We start from the raw sequence: 18,231 nt of genomic DNA on the forward strand, positions 1-18,231 counted from the left end.
TTCCAACATTTTTTTTTTGATTCCAACATTTTTAAACCCAGCATTTTTTTTTTTTTTTTTACTGTTTTAGGACAGTGATTCAGGATATTTAGCTCATGTTGGAAATGGAGTTCCATCAACATCCTCTTTAAGGTATCACTATGGGCAGAAATCATCTATGAACATATATATTCCACAATAGCATAGAACACCATGCTGGGCACCTCATAGTAGCTGTTCAGCTCTCCTCAAGATGCCTTGGTCCTTCCTTCTTCCTTCATGTCTGCATCATGCTTAACTCTCAGGTTAATTCATTTAACAAATATGTATTAAACATCTGCCTTTACCATGATGCTAAGTGTTGGAAGACTCAGGCAAGATACTATTTCCTTCTGCAGTTCAGGGAAAATAGAAGCCCTCTGTGAGAATTCTCTCAACTTCTCTCTGCCTCAAAACTTGACATTTTTCTGTTGGGCTTGCTGATCATACCCTAGTGAAGGGCAAATTGTTTGCTGATGATTAAATCTCACCATGAAATTGTATGTTTTTCAGATGATGAAAATACTTAGGAAAATCTGATATTTGGTTTGTGTAGGATTTTTATTTTTTAAAATATTTTTAAAATGTATTCATTAAAGACATAGAGAGAGAAGCAGAGACAGGCAGAGGGAGAAGCAGGCTCCCTTTGGGGAGCCAGATGTAGGACTCGATCCTGGAATTTGGGATCACTCCCTGAGCTGAGGGTAGATGCTCAACCACTGAGCCACCCAGGCATCCCTAGTTAATGTAGAATTCAAAGATAAATTGCTATAGGTTTCTTTGGGGTTTGCTTTGTGACAGGAAGCAATACAAAAAAAATGAAGGTTCAAGTTTACTGTTTGGGGAGATTGTGATTACTCATTTTATACTCAAAATGGCAATAAGTCAACTGGAATAGGAAACGATTACTTTATATTATTCGTAACTCCTTAGATAAGTGGCAATGTGTAGAGCAAGCATTCTTACTAAGGTTCCAAAACTTAGGAGGGAGGGAGCTGAAATGAGAAGGGAAAGCATTAGGGTATATTAAGTAGATAGAACCTATATGATTTGGCTACAAATAGGAAATGTGGAAGGTCCCCCTTACAGACAGTTTTAGGCACTTTATCTTATAAGATTTTATTTATTTGAGAGAGAGTGAGTGAGCACAAGTTGGGGAGAGGGGCAGAAGAGGGAGAAGCAGTTACCCCACTGAGCAGGGGGCCCCATAAAGGACTCGATCCCAGAACCCTGAGATCATGACCTGAGCCGAATGCAGACATTTAACCAACCGAGCTACCCAGGCGCCCCTGGGCACTTTAAGCATAGCCTGTTGGGGTAGAGAATCCAGTACCTAGATATGAATAAGAGTTCAGTCATTACCGGAACCAACCGAGTTAACCGGACAATAGGAATTCAGGGGGCTTATCAGACGCAGCCACCATTATCCAAATGTATATCCAAGAAACATAGTCTCAAGAAGCTGAAGATATGGCTCTTCCCGAGATTTAGATATGAACACCAGTTGTAAAGGTGATGACACACTTTGAGGGAAAACTAGCAGAATATGTCCCATATTTTATAAAAATCTCTATTACCTTGAAAGAGTCTTTTTTTTTAAGATTTTTTATTTATTTGTTCATGAGAGACACACACACACACACACACACACACAGAGAGAGAGAGAGAGAGAGAGAGAGAGAGAGAGAGAGAGAGGCAGAGACACAGGTAGAGGGAGAAGCAGGCTCCATGTAGGGAGCCCAACGTGGGACTCGATCCCGGAACTCCGGGATCATGCCCTGGGCTGAAGGTGGCGCTAAACCGCTGAGCCACCCAGGGTGCCCACCTTGAAAGAGTCTTAAAACTCAGTGGTGGATAAGAGTCTGGCTTCCTATGTAGGTGCTTTCTTCTGTATCCGGCTATGCATTTTCTGCCCAAAGCTAAGCAACTAGGTTTAGAATCTCTTTGGTTGTCAAGTAGTTATTTATTTATTGATTGATTGATTGATTGATTTCAAGTAGTTTTTTTATTTGCTGATCTGAAAATACGATTTCTTCCAAAGGAGCAGCTTCTAAATGTTTTGAAGTTTTATCTTAATTTTTATTTTAAGATTTTATTTAATTATTTGAAACAGAGAAAGCATAAGCAGGGGAGAGAGGTAGAGGGAGAGGGAGAAGCAGGCACCCCACTGAGCAGGAAGCCCAATGTGGGACTCAGTCTCAGGACCCTGAGATCATAACCTGAGCCGAAGGCAGACGTTTAACCAACTAAACCACCCAGGCGCCCGATCTTAATTTTTAAACTTAAAACATTTTGCTTTTTATTCACTCATCAAATAATTATTTAGTACTAATGTGTATATATATGTATGTATATATATACACATATATATATCATATATCAGCCTCTATGCTAGGCACTGGGGGTACACAGGTGTATAAAAAGGACATAGTTTTTTCCTTCAGGGAATTTTTACATATACACATATAATTATAGAAAGATTAAACTTTTAATGACACAAAGACAAAAAATGAAACATATAATTTTACAAAGGCTTCTAATTACAATTGATAAGACTTGTGGAGGAAAAGTGCAAAGCTATTCTCATCTGGGAAATGAGGTAGTAAAGCTTTCCTGGGGAAATGACATTTAATTGGGACTTGAAGTATTGGTTGGAAGGAGCCAAACCCATGGCAGTGGGTACAAGGAGCTGTAAAGTATGTGCAAAGGAATATTCAGGGAAGTGGAAAGACAGGTCTTGACACAGGGAGAGTCAAGTGAGAAGAGGATATGAGCCAGCATATCTAGGTCTTTGTGATCATTGTTGATGATGCTGGATTTTATCTTACAAAAAACAGGCGGCATTCAAGAAGTTTTCAGCTGGAAAGTGACATGACTAGATGTGTGTTTCTCAGTAGTCTTTCAAATTGGCTCTCTGGTGGAGAATGAGAGTAAGGAAACACAACCTTAGGCAGGGTGATATTTTAGGTGATGATGGTGCTGGGATTCAGAAAGTGGAAATGGATTTGGAGATGAGCAAATGGATTCACTTATGAAGAAATATTTGAGCAGAAAACTGGATTGAGCTTGGTGACTGGCTGAAGAAACCTTATAAGCCCGGGGCGCAATGTGGTGTGGGTTCAGCACAGTATCACACAGAAATAATTATTATTTCTGCCGTAAGACAGAAGCATTTCAGAGATTAACTCAGGCTTTTGAGGAAATGCCACAGATCTTTATAGTATTATTTTTAATGCACAGCAAAACTTCTTTAAGAATCCTCTTTTGCCATCTCTCACTCTCAAGGTCTTTCTCACACTTAGGAAGAAGCATAAAAACAAAACTCTCCTCTCCGTGAATGCACTAACATTCTCAAGCATCCCTCTGAAGTGACTTCTCATTCCACCTCAGCTCTTCATGATGGGGGTTTATGTAGCCTTCGTGGCTTCTGAAATCCTTCTCCCTTTGCTCAGTTTTGGGATTCTGCATAGGAGAGCACAGCTCCAAAATGAATTCAGCAAACAAAAGCAGAGAGATTGGAGGGATGACTGTGTTTGCTGTTGTCTCTCTGCATAGTCAAATGTGTTTTGTGAGCAGAGAAATGTGTGTGTTTAGATTGGTAGATGAGGGCCCATTTATGGAGATGGGAAGAGGAAAAGAGAAGGTGTTAGTGAAAACATGTGATCATGTGAATGTGTTGAGTCTAGGCTGCCTTTTGGTGGTTTAGGGTAGCTGTTCAGGGGCCTGGTGTGCTGAGAGCTGCCTTTTACTGCCTTGCGAGAGTCAATTGTCAAATTTTCAAAAATTTCAAACACAGCCACTAAAAAACTAAATTGTACAAAAGTACAGTTAAATAATTGTATTAAAAACAAAGGTAATAAATACACTAAAAACTCAACATTATGTATATTTTACTGTTATGTATGAAGTTCCATGTCTATAGTAACAGTAAGCGGAAACACCAGATAAGGGCATGCAAGTGCACATCTCTTGCCTTTAATGACATCAGATTGGTAGCTGGAATTCAGCCACATATGCAGTATTTAAACTACAAAAAATCGGCAAAAGCTATGAATCAAGGGCTTCCCCTCTCCAATACCACATCACTAAGAGACAACTGGATAAATACACGTGGGCCCAGGAGATGGATCTACAGTGGAGATACTGTTGTAGAAGAAATCAGAATGTAGGTATGGGGTGGTGGCTTCATGGACTTACAACAAGATCCCACACTTAGGAACGTCCCCATGTTCGGTTTAATGCTTTGCTGTTGCCATCTTGATATTCATAATCTTTGAACAAGGGGCAACAAGTTTTCGTTTTGCACAGGGCTGGTATAAGGTGTTAGAAAGGTTTGGGTGGCCTGGGGGTTGCTTGATTTACTGCCTTCCATCCCTCAAAACAGGAACTCTATTTTACTCACTGGCTTGGTAGCATATTTGCACAGATATTCTCCTCATGCATTCTCTTAACCTGTGCATTCTTTACAACTGGCTCACAAAATTCCTTTCTTTTTCCTCTCTGTATTATTCTTTCTCTTCTCTCTGGTCTTTTTTTGGGAAAAAAAAAAGTTGTTCACTTTCCTGGCATTAATGTATTAGGTAACTTGAATAAAAATGTCTCTGCTCCAGATTGCAATGCTTTATACGTTCACCTTTTAGATTAACATGACGTGGTGGTCAAGGTAGTTCTGGAATCACAGAGAACTAGGCTTGAATTTTTGTGTGCGACCCCAGATACATTTCTTCGGTTTCTCTACCCCTCGGGTTCCTCATCTGAGTAAAGAAAAATGGTCATTGTGAGCATTACATCAGATTATCTACATCAAGACCCTGATGCAATGCCTGCTTCATGGCAAACATTCAATTAATAGTAGTTAATTATCAATATGACTTTTGTTCATATATGGCAGTTTGGAACAGCCAGTAATGAGGTTTGCACAGGCCACGAAGCAGCATGGTCGTAGGAGGAATAAAGGGCGTCCCGGCAGAACCGAGCAAGGATGATTTCAACTGTTGATGGAGAATTTCCCTGGCCCCGTAATATGTATGCCCCAGAGTGGACTGGACAACACCTCTTTAGTGCATTTCCACTCGCGTACTCATGCACTGACCCAATCTACACGAATTGCATGAATGTGGGGTCTTGGGCATGGAGAGCTAGCTGTTGAGCCACCGGGCCTTCTGGAGGCAGCCTGAAAGCCTCTTCCCAGCATAAGGTTAGGAGGTGGAAGGTACTCCAGATATTGCAGGCTGGCTGTATCCCCGACCTCTAGCATAGGGCCTGGCTCACAGTGGGCGACCATTTATGTCAGGACTGCAGGATAAGGCCACCCAGGCTGCCCCTCCACCCCCGCCACCCCCGACTTCCAACCGTCTCTGGGGAGCCCCCTGGCAAAGCCTCCGGGACTCGGGCGCGCGCCAGGACCGCTTCACGGACTCGTTTCCGCGCGTGGCTGCAGTCGCTATGGCAACGGCGAGAAGTAACAAGTCCACCCCCCTCCCCCCGGGACTAGCAAGGCCCGCGGAGGCAACGGCAGCGGAGGAACAGCGGGAGCGCCGCGCCGCCGCCGGGTTCCAGCGGTGCCAGCCCAGCCGCCGCGTCCCCGCCGCCCGGCCCCGCCCGGCGCTTGCCCTGGCCGCCCCTCCCCCAGCCGGCCCTCGAGTGTCGCCAGGTACCCCCGCGGCGGGGGCGCGTCCCCGGGGACCCCACCCTCCGCCTCCCGCCCTGGGACTCGGCTGCGCGCCCCGGCGTTCAAACGGTGCCCGCGGGACCTCCGCCGGCGCTGGCGCGGAGGGTCTCGGAGGGGGCCAGGGGTCCGGGAAGCTCCTGCCTCCTCCGTCGCCCCCTCCTCCTGCCTTTTCTCTCTCAACGCGCGTTAAGCTATTATTGTGGCGCAAATTAAAACCTGGGCGATTCCAGCCAGAATGTTATTTGCTTTCATTTGGGGAGCAAGCAGGCCATTGGGGGGTGAGGCGGCGAGGAGGGAAAAGACAAGGGATTTGGAGGAGTGGCACGAATAGGACGTGAGCAGTGGAGCTGGAGCATCTTTCCAATGGGTGCGTGCGTAGGAGCGCGCCTGCCCACCTCCGCCTCGCGCGCCCCTCGGTGGGCGGGCGTCAAGCGCTCCCGGCGCCCGGGTCCTGAGGCTACACCTGGGCTCGGCGCTTAGCGTGCGGGGCAGGTGTGCTGCGCGCCCGGCGAGCGCTGATTGGCTGTGCAGACTCCGGTGAAATACCTGGACGAGGGCCGTGAGTCCCGCCACCCGCAGGGTCTCCGCGGGGCGCAAGCCGGGCGCACCTCAGCCACTCCGCCTTTTTTTTTTTTTTTTTTTTTTTTTTTTTTTTACCGCGGGCTTGTCTGTTTCGCGTTGGTTCCAGGCGGCCCCCGCCGGTGCGCGCCGTGAGGCAGCCGGGCAGCAGAGCAGAGGCACGTCCCCGGAGAAGCCCGCCGGGCGCGTCCCCACGGGGAGGATGAGCGGCAGCAGCGCCAGGTCCAGCCACCTGTCCCAGCCGGTCGTGAAGAGCGTGCTGGTGTACCGCAACGGGGACCCTTTCTTCGCGGGGCGCCGCGTGGTCATCCACGAGAAGAAAGTGTCCAGCTTCGACGTGTTTCTGAAAGAGGTGACGGGCGGTGTTCAGGCGCCGTTTGGGGCGGTCAGGAACATCTACACGCCGCGGACCGGCCACCGCATCCGGAAGCTGGACCAGCTCCAGAGCGGGGGCAACTACGTGGCCGGGGGTCAGGAAGCCTTCAAGAAGCTCAAGTGAGTCGGTCCGTCTGTCCTCGCCGCCCAGCACCTAAGGTTGCACGCAGGTGTGCGGTGCGCTTGGGCCGGGTCCGGAGCCCCGCGTCGCCCGCCCTCGGCGGCCTCCCCGCGCTCCCGCTGCAGCCGGGCTGGGGCTGGGGCTGGGGCTGGGGCTGGGGCTGGGGGATTGAAAATGGGACCCGAGAAGGAATTTCACTCGGCGAGCGGGAGGAACAGGAATCTTAGCAAAGTATTCAGTGACCAAACTGGTACTTGACAATTTTCTGTTGTTTTTTTTTTTCCCCCTTTTCTTGGCACCTACTTTTTTGAGTTTAAATAATGATTTCTTAAAAATTATTTAGAAGTGTTGGATACTATCTACTCACAAGAGGAGAAAATTGCTTTCTGCATATGGACACCCCCCCCCCCGTTCAATTTCTTCCAACTTTTCCTTCCAAGTAGAAGTAGAAGCCTTTTTGGTAACTGACTATGTCCCACTGTTGTGACCCTTCTCCCACGGCCTGCGTGTCTATGCTATGAACATAATGCTTGTGGCTCGCTGTATTTGTCTATATGTCTGTCTTTAGGTACTTGATGGCTAGATCTTCATGCGCCGGGGATCAGCATTGGTGCTTATTCCTAGTTCCTGGCAGGGAGCTCACTCACAGTAGGTGTGCAGGGAGTTAAGCTGTGCTTAGATCTGTGAAGGGAACAAGGATGTAACTCCTCGTCTTTAAGAATTTGAGACTAACAGGACAGACCCAAGAGGCACACTAATAATTTTAATGTAAGGTACAAAGGAATAATTGCAATGGGAAAAATAAAGTTATGCAGAAATTCACAGTTGAGGGACATTGTGGGGGTGGGTATTGCAGGATAGGTAGAATTTAATATTCCATAGGACTATTTATTTAATATTGTATTTATTTATTTGTGAGAGACACACAAAGAGAGGCAGAGACACAGGCAGAGGGAGAAGCAGACCCCCTGCAGGGAGCCTGATGTGGGACTCCATCCCAGGACCTGTGCTCAACCACTGAGCCACCAGGTGCCCCTCCACAGGACTTTTTTAAAAAGCTCTATTGAGAGCTCTTTCACATAAGGTAAACTTTATGTATTTCAGTCATTTTTAGTGGGTTCATGGAGTTGTACAACCATGATTACAAGCTAATGTTGGAACATTTCCATCACTCCAAAATGAAACCCCATTCCTCCCAGTTTCCCTTTCTGCCCATCCCCTGGCAACTGCTAATCTACTCTCTGTCTCTGTGGATTTGTTTGTTCTGGATATTTCGGATCAATGGTATCATACCGTATTTGGCCTTTTCTTTTTCTGGCCTCTTTCACTTGGCTCATCCATGTTTTCCAGGCATATCCTTGTGTAGTATGTATCAGCACTTTATTCTTTGTATTGTTGAGTAATATTCCATGGTATGGGTATGCCACATTGTGTTTATCCATTGATAGACATTTGGGTTGTTTCACTTTGGGCTGTTATGAAATAACGCTGCTAGCAACAATCGTGTACAAGTTTTCATTTTCTTGGTTATATACCTGGGAGTAGAATTACTGAACCACTTGGAAGCTTTCCATTTCATAGTTTTTAATTGAAATTCAGCTTGGATCACAGGATAACAAAAAAATGTTTACTGTAAAGCTTGTACTTGTGAATTCTAATTTTCACTATATAGAAGTATTTCCCCAAATGTCACTAATCTTGTCTAATATTATTTTTCTTTTCCCGAATGTGCTTAAACTGATTTCTAAAAGTGTTCTTCCTTTTTTCTGCCAGGCATTCTTTTTAAAGCAGGGTGATAGATGCATTTGGATTTAGTTTTCCCTTCTTGGAAACTTCCTTTAGCACACTTTGTCTATCTTCATAGACAAGAACTAAATGAAGTGATGTGTTTCAAAGACATTTAGAACTTAAAGATCAGGAGACATAAGGCTGAGTTGTTCATTAGCTATGTATCCTTGGGCAAGCCACTTGACTCAGCTTCCTGATATGGACAAAGAGCATAACCATTCCCGCCTCACAGGGTTTGTTAGAAAAGTGAATACTATGGATGTGAACGTGCTTTGTAAACATCAAAATGTCATATAAATACAAAGCATCACTATCCAGTTCCTTTCACCATGTTTTTTGTTGATTTTTTAAATTAAATAATCCCCATAAAAAAGCAGTTTCGTGGGAATGGAGATCTGTTTTGGAATCTACAGCCCAAATTTGCAGACTCACTTTTGTAACTCATATTCTCTTTTGTTTGCTTGGCATTATCAACTCAAAAGATAAAAACAGGTCCAGTTCCAAACCAAATAAAAAGTGTACTTCAAGTCATTCTTTATATAGATATAAGGGATTTGCATGGTTATTTTTGCCTTTAATTCACATACAAAAAAATACCTGAGTCTGTTATAGTGGTTTCCATGGTTAGTTTTTACATGCTGACAGATGAATAGTTTATTTATTTCTGTTAAAGTGGTAGTATCTATGGTTATAATGATATAAGCCAAGAAGATTTAAAAGCTGGATATATTTGAAGCTTAGCAGTTGCAAATTTACAAAACAATTGAGGCAACTGGCAGGATGAAAGAAAGCCCAGAAGATATTGAAGGTAATTTATGTCATTTAGGCCCTACATGATGTTGGGGAAATTTAGCAATGGTAGAAAAAAATTATTCAAATGAAAATGATCAACTTCCTTCTTGAATTTCTTTTACCCAGATTTTTCCTAATATTTTTGAAACCATAATTAGACTTGAGGTAGCTATTAAACTTTTATTTTATAGTGGAGAATTCTAGAGATGGTTATCTTCCCTAAAGTTTTTCTGTGTGTTTCTGAACATTGACTCTACTTCACTAATCATGTAGATCTGAGATCACTTTTCTGCACATGGCAGTTAAGCTGTTTTGCTCCTACGGCAGAAATCAATCCCGGTAGATCTGCAAAAGAGCCATTTTATTGCTAAACAGAGGGAGTTTTGCAATATTTTATGTAAACACTGTTTATATAAGAAAAACATGATTTCTAGTAGCATTGATTGACTAAAGCATTCTATCAAAAAAATGCAAACAACAATAATAAAATACGGCTAAAATTAACTCTTAGTATAAATTCTTTTTTGCCAACTCAACAATTATGTAGTTGAGGTATCTTTGTATCCCTGGTTATAAATGAAATGCACCTGCTCTGTGTGAAGGATAATGGAACCAGATCACAGTGATGGACTTAGGGCTTGACGGTGACAAAAGTGTAGCTTGCAGGTTGTGTTTATGCTATATCTGAAGAACGATCACAAGTTAATATCTATAGCAAGTAGGAGTTTAATAACAGGGGTCTCCAGAGGTTAACTAGTCCACCCATGTGCATGGATTTAGCTGAATCAATGCCTAAGCTATCCCATGTGGCTGAACATTTCCATATCAAGAAAGTGTCTTCATAGGAAAGAAAATTCCGCAGCGTTTCATAGATGGTCTAATGCACACTACCAGTACTTTCTTTGTTTTGACCTAAAGGCTGTGATTAATGGAACTATTAAGGACCTGTACACACAAACCACTCTTTATATCAAAAGTGGTATAAGAATTAGAAATACCATGTATATGGTCAGGGGCCAGCCACCGTGGGGGAAAAATGTTCCCTCTAAGAAGTGTGTGTTTCTAAGACTTCAATTTCATTGAAGTTGGGAGAAGAAGACAGTGTATCAGCTCTGGTTGGTGATGCTCAAAGCTGTTCCTGCTACCATAATTGCTTTTGATTAAGGAGCTATTGATCTTTGCTTTAGGCTTACATATTTCCTATGGCTTGCTTTACTTTTTAAAAATTTTAATAAGAAATTTACATAATGACTCAAAAGCAACAAAAGAAACCCTTACTGTTTTTTTTTTCCTCCCCCAGTTACTTGGACATAGGAGAAATGAAGAAGAGACCTATGGAAGTTGTTAATACAGAGGTAATGCGAATAATATTTTGAAGGTTCAAGTAAATAGCAATGCCATTTTTGCATTTCTTATAGCATGTCTTAGGATTTAGACGGCATTCTAATTATTTATAGACAAAGGTATATATTTCTTAGGTTTTGCTTACGTTATAGCTGAAGAATGACCACTAGTTACTATCAGTAACAAGTTGTAAAAAGTGTATCAGTGAATTGGTTCTGGATGTAATTTTGTTTGAAGGATATACAACTGTTCAAAGTAGGCAGACCTTGCTTGAAATTAGTAACCAAGGCCAAATTTCTGTGATAGAATATGAGGTATGTGAATTCTTTAAACATGAGCTCTGCTCATGGATTCTTTGTCTTTGATGAAGATGCGGGCAAAGTGCAACAGGTATGCAATATATTTTTCTTATTTACTTTCTTCAAAAGATTATCCTTCACAGGGGATGCATTCACGAGGACTCTAGTTAATTTAATTTGCTGACTGTTCTTCCACTGAGGGGCAATAGCTCTTGGTGTCCTTTATTGTGGGTCTGTGTCCCAGCCCCCCAGACAAGGTTCTGACTTATAGGTGCACATGTTACCTGTGAGAAACCCGCCCCTTCCCTCTAACTAGGAGACTGCATCTCTTCTGCTTTATTTCTTCCTGGTGATTCCCTTCTCTTCTCTTTTCTTCTAACTATGCAGACCCAGCTGTAGCCTTTCTTTTCTTCTCAGTTCTTCCCCATAAAGTTTTGTGGAGGAGATAAAGAGAGAGCAGTAGAAGAAGTTTGGAGATGCAGAGGAGATGGGAGACGGAGGTGCTCTTTGACTATCCAAGCCCTACTCTCCCTCTTGTTCCCCTGAGGCCCTCTCTCCCACTGCTATCCTCCCAGCCTAGATAGGGATGTATTCATTGCCCTCACTTTGCATTCCTGGTCTTGATCTTCAATGCAGAGACCCTCCTCCTGGAGTCACACCATGACTACACTCAATGCCTGCTGTGAGCCAGGGGAGCCCCTAATTTCATTGCCAGCAAGGGAGAGTTTTGGGTTCCTGGCATCCCAGAAGGGAAGTGTGGATGCATTTGCTCATAAAGATATCACTTTAACTATTGGCTCTGCAGGATTATCCCTGATGTTTGACATAGGGTGCAAGGTTTTGTGAACTGTTCTGAGAACGTATTATGTGTATAATTCTTACCAGGAGCAGGGGAGTACCCCTCTCTTTCCCATGGCTGATTTCCAATCAAACTTGTAGGATTCAACAAGTTCAAAGTCAGAGGACTATCTAGGAACAGACTTGATAGACACTGGCCTTTCACAAAAATTATAGATGCTTTCTTGATTTAAGCTGGTGATTTCATTCAATGTTCGAGTCAATCGAGAAAAGATTGCATACCTTGTCAAAGGCTATTGACTGCTCTTTGTTGGAGGAAGAGAACATATCTTATTCCCAGTCACAGGGAGGGGTTCACAGAATTCTTGAAGTGAGTCTAGAACATGATGAATACATCAATTAGGAGGGTGGAGAGCAGTTTCAAGGAGGGATGTTTCAGCACAGTGGTAGCACAGACCATGCTTATTCAGAGATGTTCCAGTAGAAAGGATGAGTAAGGTTATTTATCAAAATCCGGGTCATTTCCCTCAAAAATGAGGTGATGTCATACTGTTTGAGTTGTCTGTGTTGGCGACGTGATAAAGGCCATCACATCAGCGTACATGATTCAGTCATCCTAATTGCTCAACACATCAATTCTAAGAATTCCCCGCAAGTGTTAGTGTAGAAAGACCCTTTATCATTCAGAGGCATTCTGCTGGATGTGTCACCTTGTGTCCTAGCCACTGTGGCTCCGTTTGGACACGATGGATTCTGGGAGTCAGAGACGACATTCCTTCCCTTCTTCCAGAGCACCCTCACCCAAGTCCATCATATGATCTGGGTGCTCTTTAGACAGTTAATAATTTAGACACAATGGAATCCCTTGCTGACCACAGGTCACAGTAATGAGAACGTGCATGTCCCCTTGACATTTGAAGTCCTTTTGTGGTTTCTGTCATTTTCTGTTCTATGAGGCTCATCTTTGAAGAGATGCTAAAAGGACAGCTAGTCCTGTTCCTCTTGCTCTTTGTGGCCATATCACTAGGATGGAGAAAGGTAGAGCTCTGGTGGACCTCTTCCACTAGCCCCAGAGAAGTACATGGTCCTCTTTGGCCAGCACTTTGGGTGGCAGGAGGAAAGGGGGAGAAGAGAAAGGAGATAAAGATTAGAAATCAAGAAGGTGCATCTGTGGGAGTTTGCACCTGCTCCAAGGTGGGGCAGCACTGTCACTGTGGGCTCAGAGAAGACCTCCCTTGTCTCCCTACATGTGGGTCCTGCTTTTACTAACATCCAGATAAAGGAAGCTCCTAGGTCAGGTTTGCATTCTTGCTCCCGGTCCTCAAGCATTTTCTAGTTGCATTCTTATCTTTCATCCCATCCTCCCTCCATCAGTTGTGGTCTTAATAAAAATGGGTTGCTCATCTTTTGACCTTGGTGGCACATCTTTTATTCTCCATCTTCTCCTTGCTTCCTTCTCCCCTCCTCTCAGCCCAGGTGCAGATCTCTTGCGATATATCCATATACCAAGTCAACTCACCAGCTTTTCTCTTTCCTCTGCTACCTAAGCCGGCTGTGGGGGTCCTCTGTTGGCAAGTGCTAGAAGCCTCTCATCGGCACGAAACACCTTTCCTTTTCCTTACCAGCATGCACTGTGCTTTTGCCCTGAATGAGCTTCTCCTTGCATTTCTATCTCATCTCTTTTGCTTTCATGGGATTAGATGCCTAAACTGTGCAGCACAGTAGGCAGAGTGCTGGGAGCAAAACTCAACAAGACATGTGTAACCTCTCAGCCTCAGGAATTGATAGTCTTGGTGAACAGATGGATGTGTGAACATCTCTAGCACCAGAGGATTAGTGATTCAATTCAGAGGGATTCAGTCCAGTGTGTGTGGAGCCGTTTAAGCACAGTTGGCTCCATCATGTTGCAACAGAGCCCTTGTGAACCCTTCAAACGGAGGCTCCCCCTCTTGGACACAGAGTTGCCCTTTTGCTGGTCATCCTGCCTGGCATAGGGCATCCTTCAGACGAATAGCTGTCTCGCATGCACAACCTGTTCTTCCACGTGCAGGGCCTCGATGCACATCGTGCAGGAGAGGTGAGCAGACAGCTCGGCCCCAGAGAGTATGTGGCAGGTTGGGGTCTGTGCGGGGCCTTGGGCGGCACTGGAGACTTTGCCACTCTCTCTCTGGAGGGATGTAGAGTCTAGGGGAGGAGATGGGGTATGTGTGTGTGTGCAAATCATCCTGTTATTCCCCAGGGTGCTGGCCCAAAGGTTTGCTCAGAGGACTGAGGAACTGAAGGTGGGCTCAGGCTTATGGGTCAGGACTGTCTACTGTGGGGCTGTTTCCCCTAGATGAAGGCTCCAAGGGCATCCCTATCTACAGCTTGATTAATGGGAATTAATTAATACTTAGATCTGTGTGAGAGGCAGAGCCTGTCTCTTGCCTCAAGAGTGGAGGCCATCTGGGCTAGATGAGAGACGGGGCAGCCTTGCCCTCAGTGAGGCTTGGAGGATGGACCCACAGCAAGGCGGCTGCAAGGTGAGCAGAGGCACTGCATGTCCTGCAGGCGTACAGCAGCTCCAGGCTGCTATCAGGATGGCTTTTCCAGTGATTCCCGCTTTCCTTTTGCTGACGTTCCAGGCCTGCTTTGCGCTGTCCATGTTTTACTGGGGATCTTTTTTTTTTCCTTCAAGATTTTTAATTTATTCATGAGAGACACACACACACAGAGGCAGAGACACAGACAGAGGGAGAAGTGGGCTCCCTGCAGGGAGCCCGGTGAGGGACTTGATCCCAGGACCCCGGATCATGATCTGAGCCAAAGGCAGACACTCAACTGCTGAGCCACCCAGGCACTCCTTACTGTAGATCTTTAGTTGCTACACTGTCCTCACCTCGTAATAACCCGAGTTACTCTCCACTCCTCCTGACCTCCCCTCCAAACAGCTCTCAGTCTAGAATGGATTCTACTTCCCTTAGCCACCACCTCAGAGTCCTTCAGGGAGAACCCAGATCTTATGAAAGACGATTCCCTCCCCCTCTCTGTCTCAGCCTTGTCCTGTCAGCCTTCTCCAAGAGCTGTCCCTTGCTGCACCAAGTCAATAAATATGATTTCATGGGATAAGTTTGTCCCCATTCCTGGTTAGTCTTGAGCTGCTCAGTCTTGAACATATGCATCAGAGCTGCCTGTTAAAATTGTAAGTCTCTAGGAGGTCATCTGATTCTGCACAGTACCTAGCATTAGTAGGCTGGTAACAGCTTTTCCTTTTTTTTTTTTTTTAAACATTTTATTTATTTAAGAGAGAGAGAGAGAGAGAGAGGGCATGAGCAGGAGGGGCAGAGGCAGAGGGAGAAGCAGACTCCCTGCTGAGCAGGGGCCTGATATGAGACTGGGTCCCAGGATCCTGAGATCACGCATAATCTGAGCTGAAGGCAGACCTTTAACCAACTGAGCCACCCAGGCTTCCCAGGCTGGTCGAGAGTTTTAATTCCCTCTACTTTCAAATATTCCTCATCAACAGTTCAGAGAGATGTCTCTTTGCCTTTTGCATGCCCGGTTGTTCCAGGTTTCACATATGAGTGAGATGTTGCAAATGCCTTGAAGGTTTTCGTGGCCACCATCTATTTAGATTTGGTTTCAGGGATAAACTTAGCTGTGGTTGAGCCTTTGTGTGATGCATTAGTGTCTCCCTAGTGTGATTTGGAACTGTATTAAATGAACATTGTTCACTTAACAAGGATTTATTGTGTGTGTGCTGTGTGCTGGGCTTCATGCTTGTCCTCTGGGAGCCAAACCACATGGCCCCTGTCCTTATGGACTTGGCTACCATTTAGCCTCTCTTGCTTGCTGTGATTGATTTTAACTCCATTGGCAATGATCTTCTTTGAGGAACTCATACATTTTCTTCGTCAAGGCCCTCATTTTGAGAGCTAAACAGATTTTGAAGTGAAGATTAGACTTCCCCATTATTAAAACTTGATTGGCCTCATCTGCCGGCTCAGCCTCTGGTCTTTGAACGGCCCTCTTGGCCTTGTCTGTCTTCCTCTCCATGTCTGGTTCGTCTCGGTTCTATCCCCAATGCAAGTTTCTTTTCTTCTTCTTTTTTAAAAAATTTAATTATTCATCCATTCATTCATTCACTCATGGGGGACAGAGGGAGAGGGAGAAACAGGCTCCCTGTGGGGAGCCTGATGTGGGATTTGATCCCAGGACTCCGGGATCATGACCTGAGCCAAAGGCAGACGCTCAAACACTGAGCCATCCAGGTGTCTCCTCAATGCAAGTTTCCATCGCTGTCTGATACAGAACAGCTTGGAGCTTTATTTTCTTGAATCTCACTAATCTGTATTCTCAGAGTCAGCAGAAAAGACCATTTTTTAGCCTTTTCTCACATTTATATTTCTAAAAAAATTAATCAAGGATCTATTTGGTTTTCTCCTTCTTTCATCCACTCTTCCTCATGTGCTTCTGGAAGTGTCCGATCCACGTGCACCTGATGACCTGGAGAAGGTCAGGCTCGCTTTATTTCTAAGTGATCCATCCGTGAATAAGCGTGCTATCTGTAGTTTTGAGAAGTGGGGCCTTAAAAAGAAATCTGCAAATTAAAACCTGAAATGAGACCCCAATGACGTCCTTTCAGAGGAAGTGGGAGCCTCCTTGTTGGATGCGCCAGTCAGGTTGAATTCTCTTGAATAGATGTCCCTTACCTTAGACGTTCAACAGTGGAGAATTTGGATAAGCTTTGTTTCTTCTTAGTGGAGAGGAACACTTGCAGGAGCACCTGGGAGAGGCGGAGGGGCAGGAAGAGAGATTTCTGGAGCATCAAAACTGGAAAGCTTGTGGTGATGGGGGTTGTCCATCCTTTGGGTAGGCCACCCTGGTGTGCATCTTTAAGGCTTTGCGAATAATTTTTACAAGTTCATATTCTTGCCTAATCATTAGGTATAATCTCTAATGAAACATACTATGAGATTTGCTACTTAAAGGCTTTTGGTTGGAAATGGGATTCTAGACATTAAATTGGGTGTAATTATTAACCTCACTGCGGGGAAGGCATGGGGCTCTGTGGTTTAACTTACTAATCTTTAGCCTGGGAATTCTGGGTTCAAAGGGGGAACTACCATATAGTTAAAGTCCTAAATAGTTCTTTCTTTAACTTGGGGAAAGATTTCTAGATTAAAGTTTACTAATTTATTGAAGAATCAAAGAAGATAAAACCACTTTTGTGAGGTCTTTCAGCAATAATTGAGACTTCTTCCCAGTCTTTTATTTCTTACCTTCCTCTACCTTCCTAATATAACTGCTAAGTAAGAAGTGTTTTTCCAAGGATAGCTAGTTCTCATCAGTGGTCAGGATGATTGCAAGGTGAATATGACCTTGCCACAGTTCTCTGAAGACACAATTTTCTATTAAAAACAGCTAGCGATATTTCACTTTCCTTCTACATTTTCTCGTTTTATTTATTTTTTCAGTATTGAGCTGTGTATGTATGTATGTGAGTTTGAACAAGAATAAGAATGAAATGTTTGCATCAGTCTGGAAAATAGTGGCCTAATGAAAGCTATACCGTAATAACCCTAATCAGCTCTGATCAAAAGCTAAAGGTTTGGTGATTTTAGTTTGTCCATTAGCATGAATCATGACATTTGTTTCAGATATTTTGTATTCTCTATTTGGCATTTAGACATGATTTTAGGAGATTGAATGTGAAAGTGCAAGACATATGGATTGGTATAATTTTTAAGTTTGTAGTAATAAGCTGTTCTAAGCAAAGACAGACTTATAATAGACATTTAGAAAATAATTATCACATTTTAAGAAGAAAACAGAAAAAGTATCTAGTAAAATAAATTGCTAACTAAATGTAAATGTTTGAAAATACCACTTAATTGAAGTGACTATTCATAATAAGATATTACTACTAAACAACAAGACCTATTGAGTAGAGAAAAACTTCTTGTTCTTATACTGGATGGGATTCAGACACATGTGAATATGTACTATGATCGGAAGTTCTGTCGAGGTAAACCAAGCTTCTGGTTGTGCACTTACTAATACTTAGGTTCACATTTTAGGATAATTAATAGAAGGAGTTTATTGGGTTTTCTGGTAAGGTCAAAGGGACTATTCATGATGAAGGTATGATAATTTCCATATGGTAGGAATAATTGGGAAAGCATGATTAAACAAATAGTGAAGGATAGCCAAGGAAGACAAATAAATTATGCTCAGTCGTTTATTGTATACTGCTCATGTATGATTTCCCATTTTCTCAAGAATATTTATCAAGAGACTGCTGAATGCCAGGCAGTGGGCTAGAGTCCAGCCGTACAGACATAGAAAGACACTTACCATAGTTAATTGTTGTAGGAAGTCTCTGGAAAGAGTTTGAAGAGATGAGATACACCAAAAAGAATAAGCAGATTGAAATATATCAGAGATTGTTATTCCAAGGGGAGAAA

At 43.7% G+C, this 18,231-nt stretch overlaps 1 protein-coding gene across 1 annotated transcript in view; it reads left to right on the forward strand.

Moving 5' to 3' along the window:
• Positions 1-6,470: 6,470 nt before the first annotated feature.
• DCDC2 (doublecortin domain containing 2) overlaps positions 6,471-18,231 on the forward strand; it is a 156,334-nt gene continuing 144,573 nt past the window's right edge. The window contains exons 1-2 of the mRNA XM_055322922.1: positions 6,471-6,763; positions 10,645-10,699. Coding sequence (XP_055178897.1) covers positions 6,471-6,763; positions 10,645-10,699 — 348 coding nt within the window. The remainder of the gene's footprint in view (positions 6,764-10,644; positions 10,700-18,231) is intronic.

Source organism: Nyctereutes procyonoides, unplaced genomic scaffold (genome assembly GCF_905146905.1).
Source record: "Nyctereutes procyonoides isolate TBG_1078 unplaced genomic scaffold, NYPRO_anot_genome, whole genome shotgun sequence".
In the NCBI taxonomy this organism is placed as follows: domain Eukaryota; kingdom Metazoa; phylum Chordata; class Mammalia; order Carnivora; family Canidae; genus Nyctereutes; species Nyctereutes procyonoides.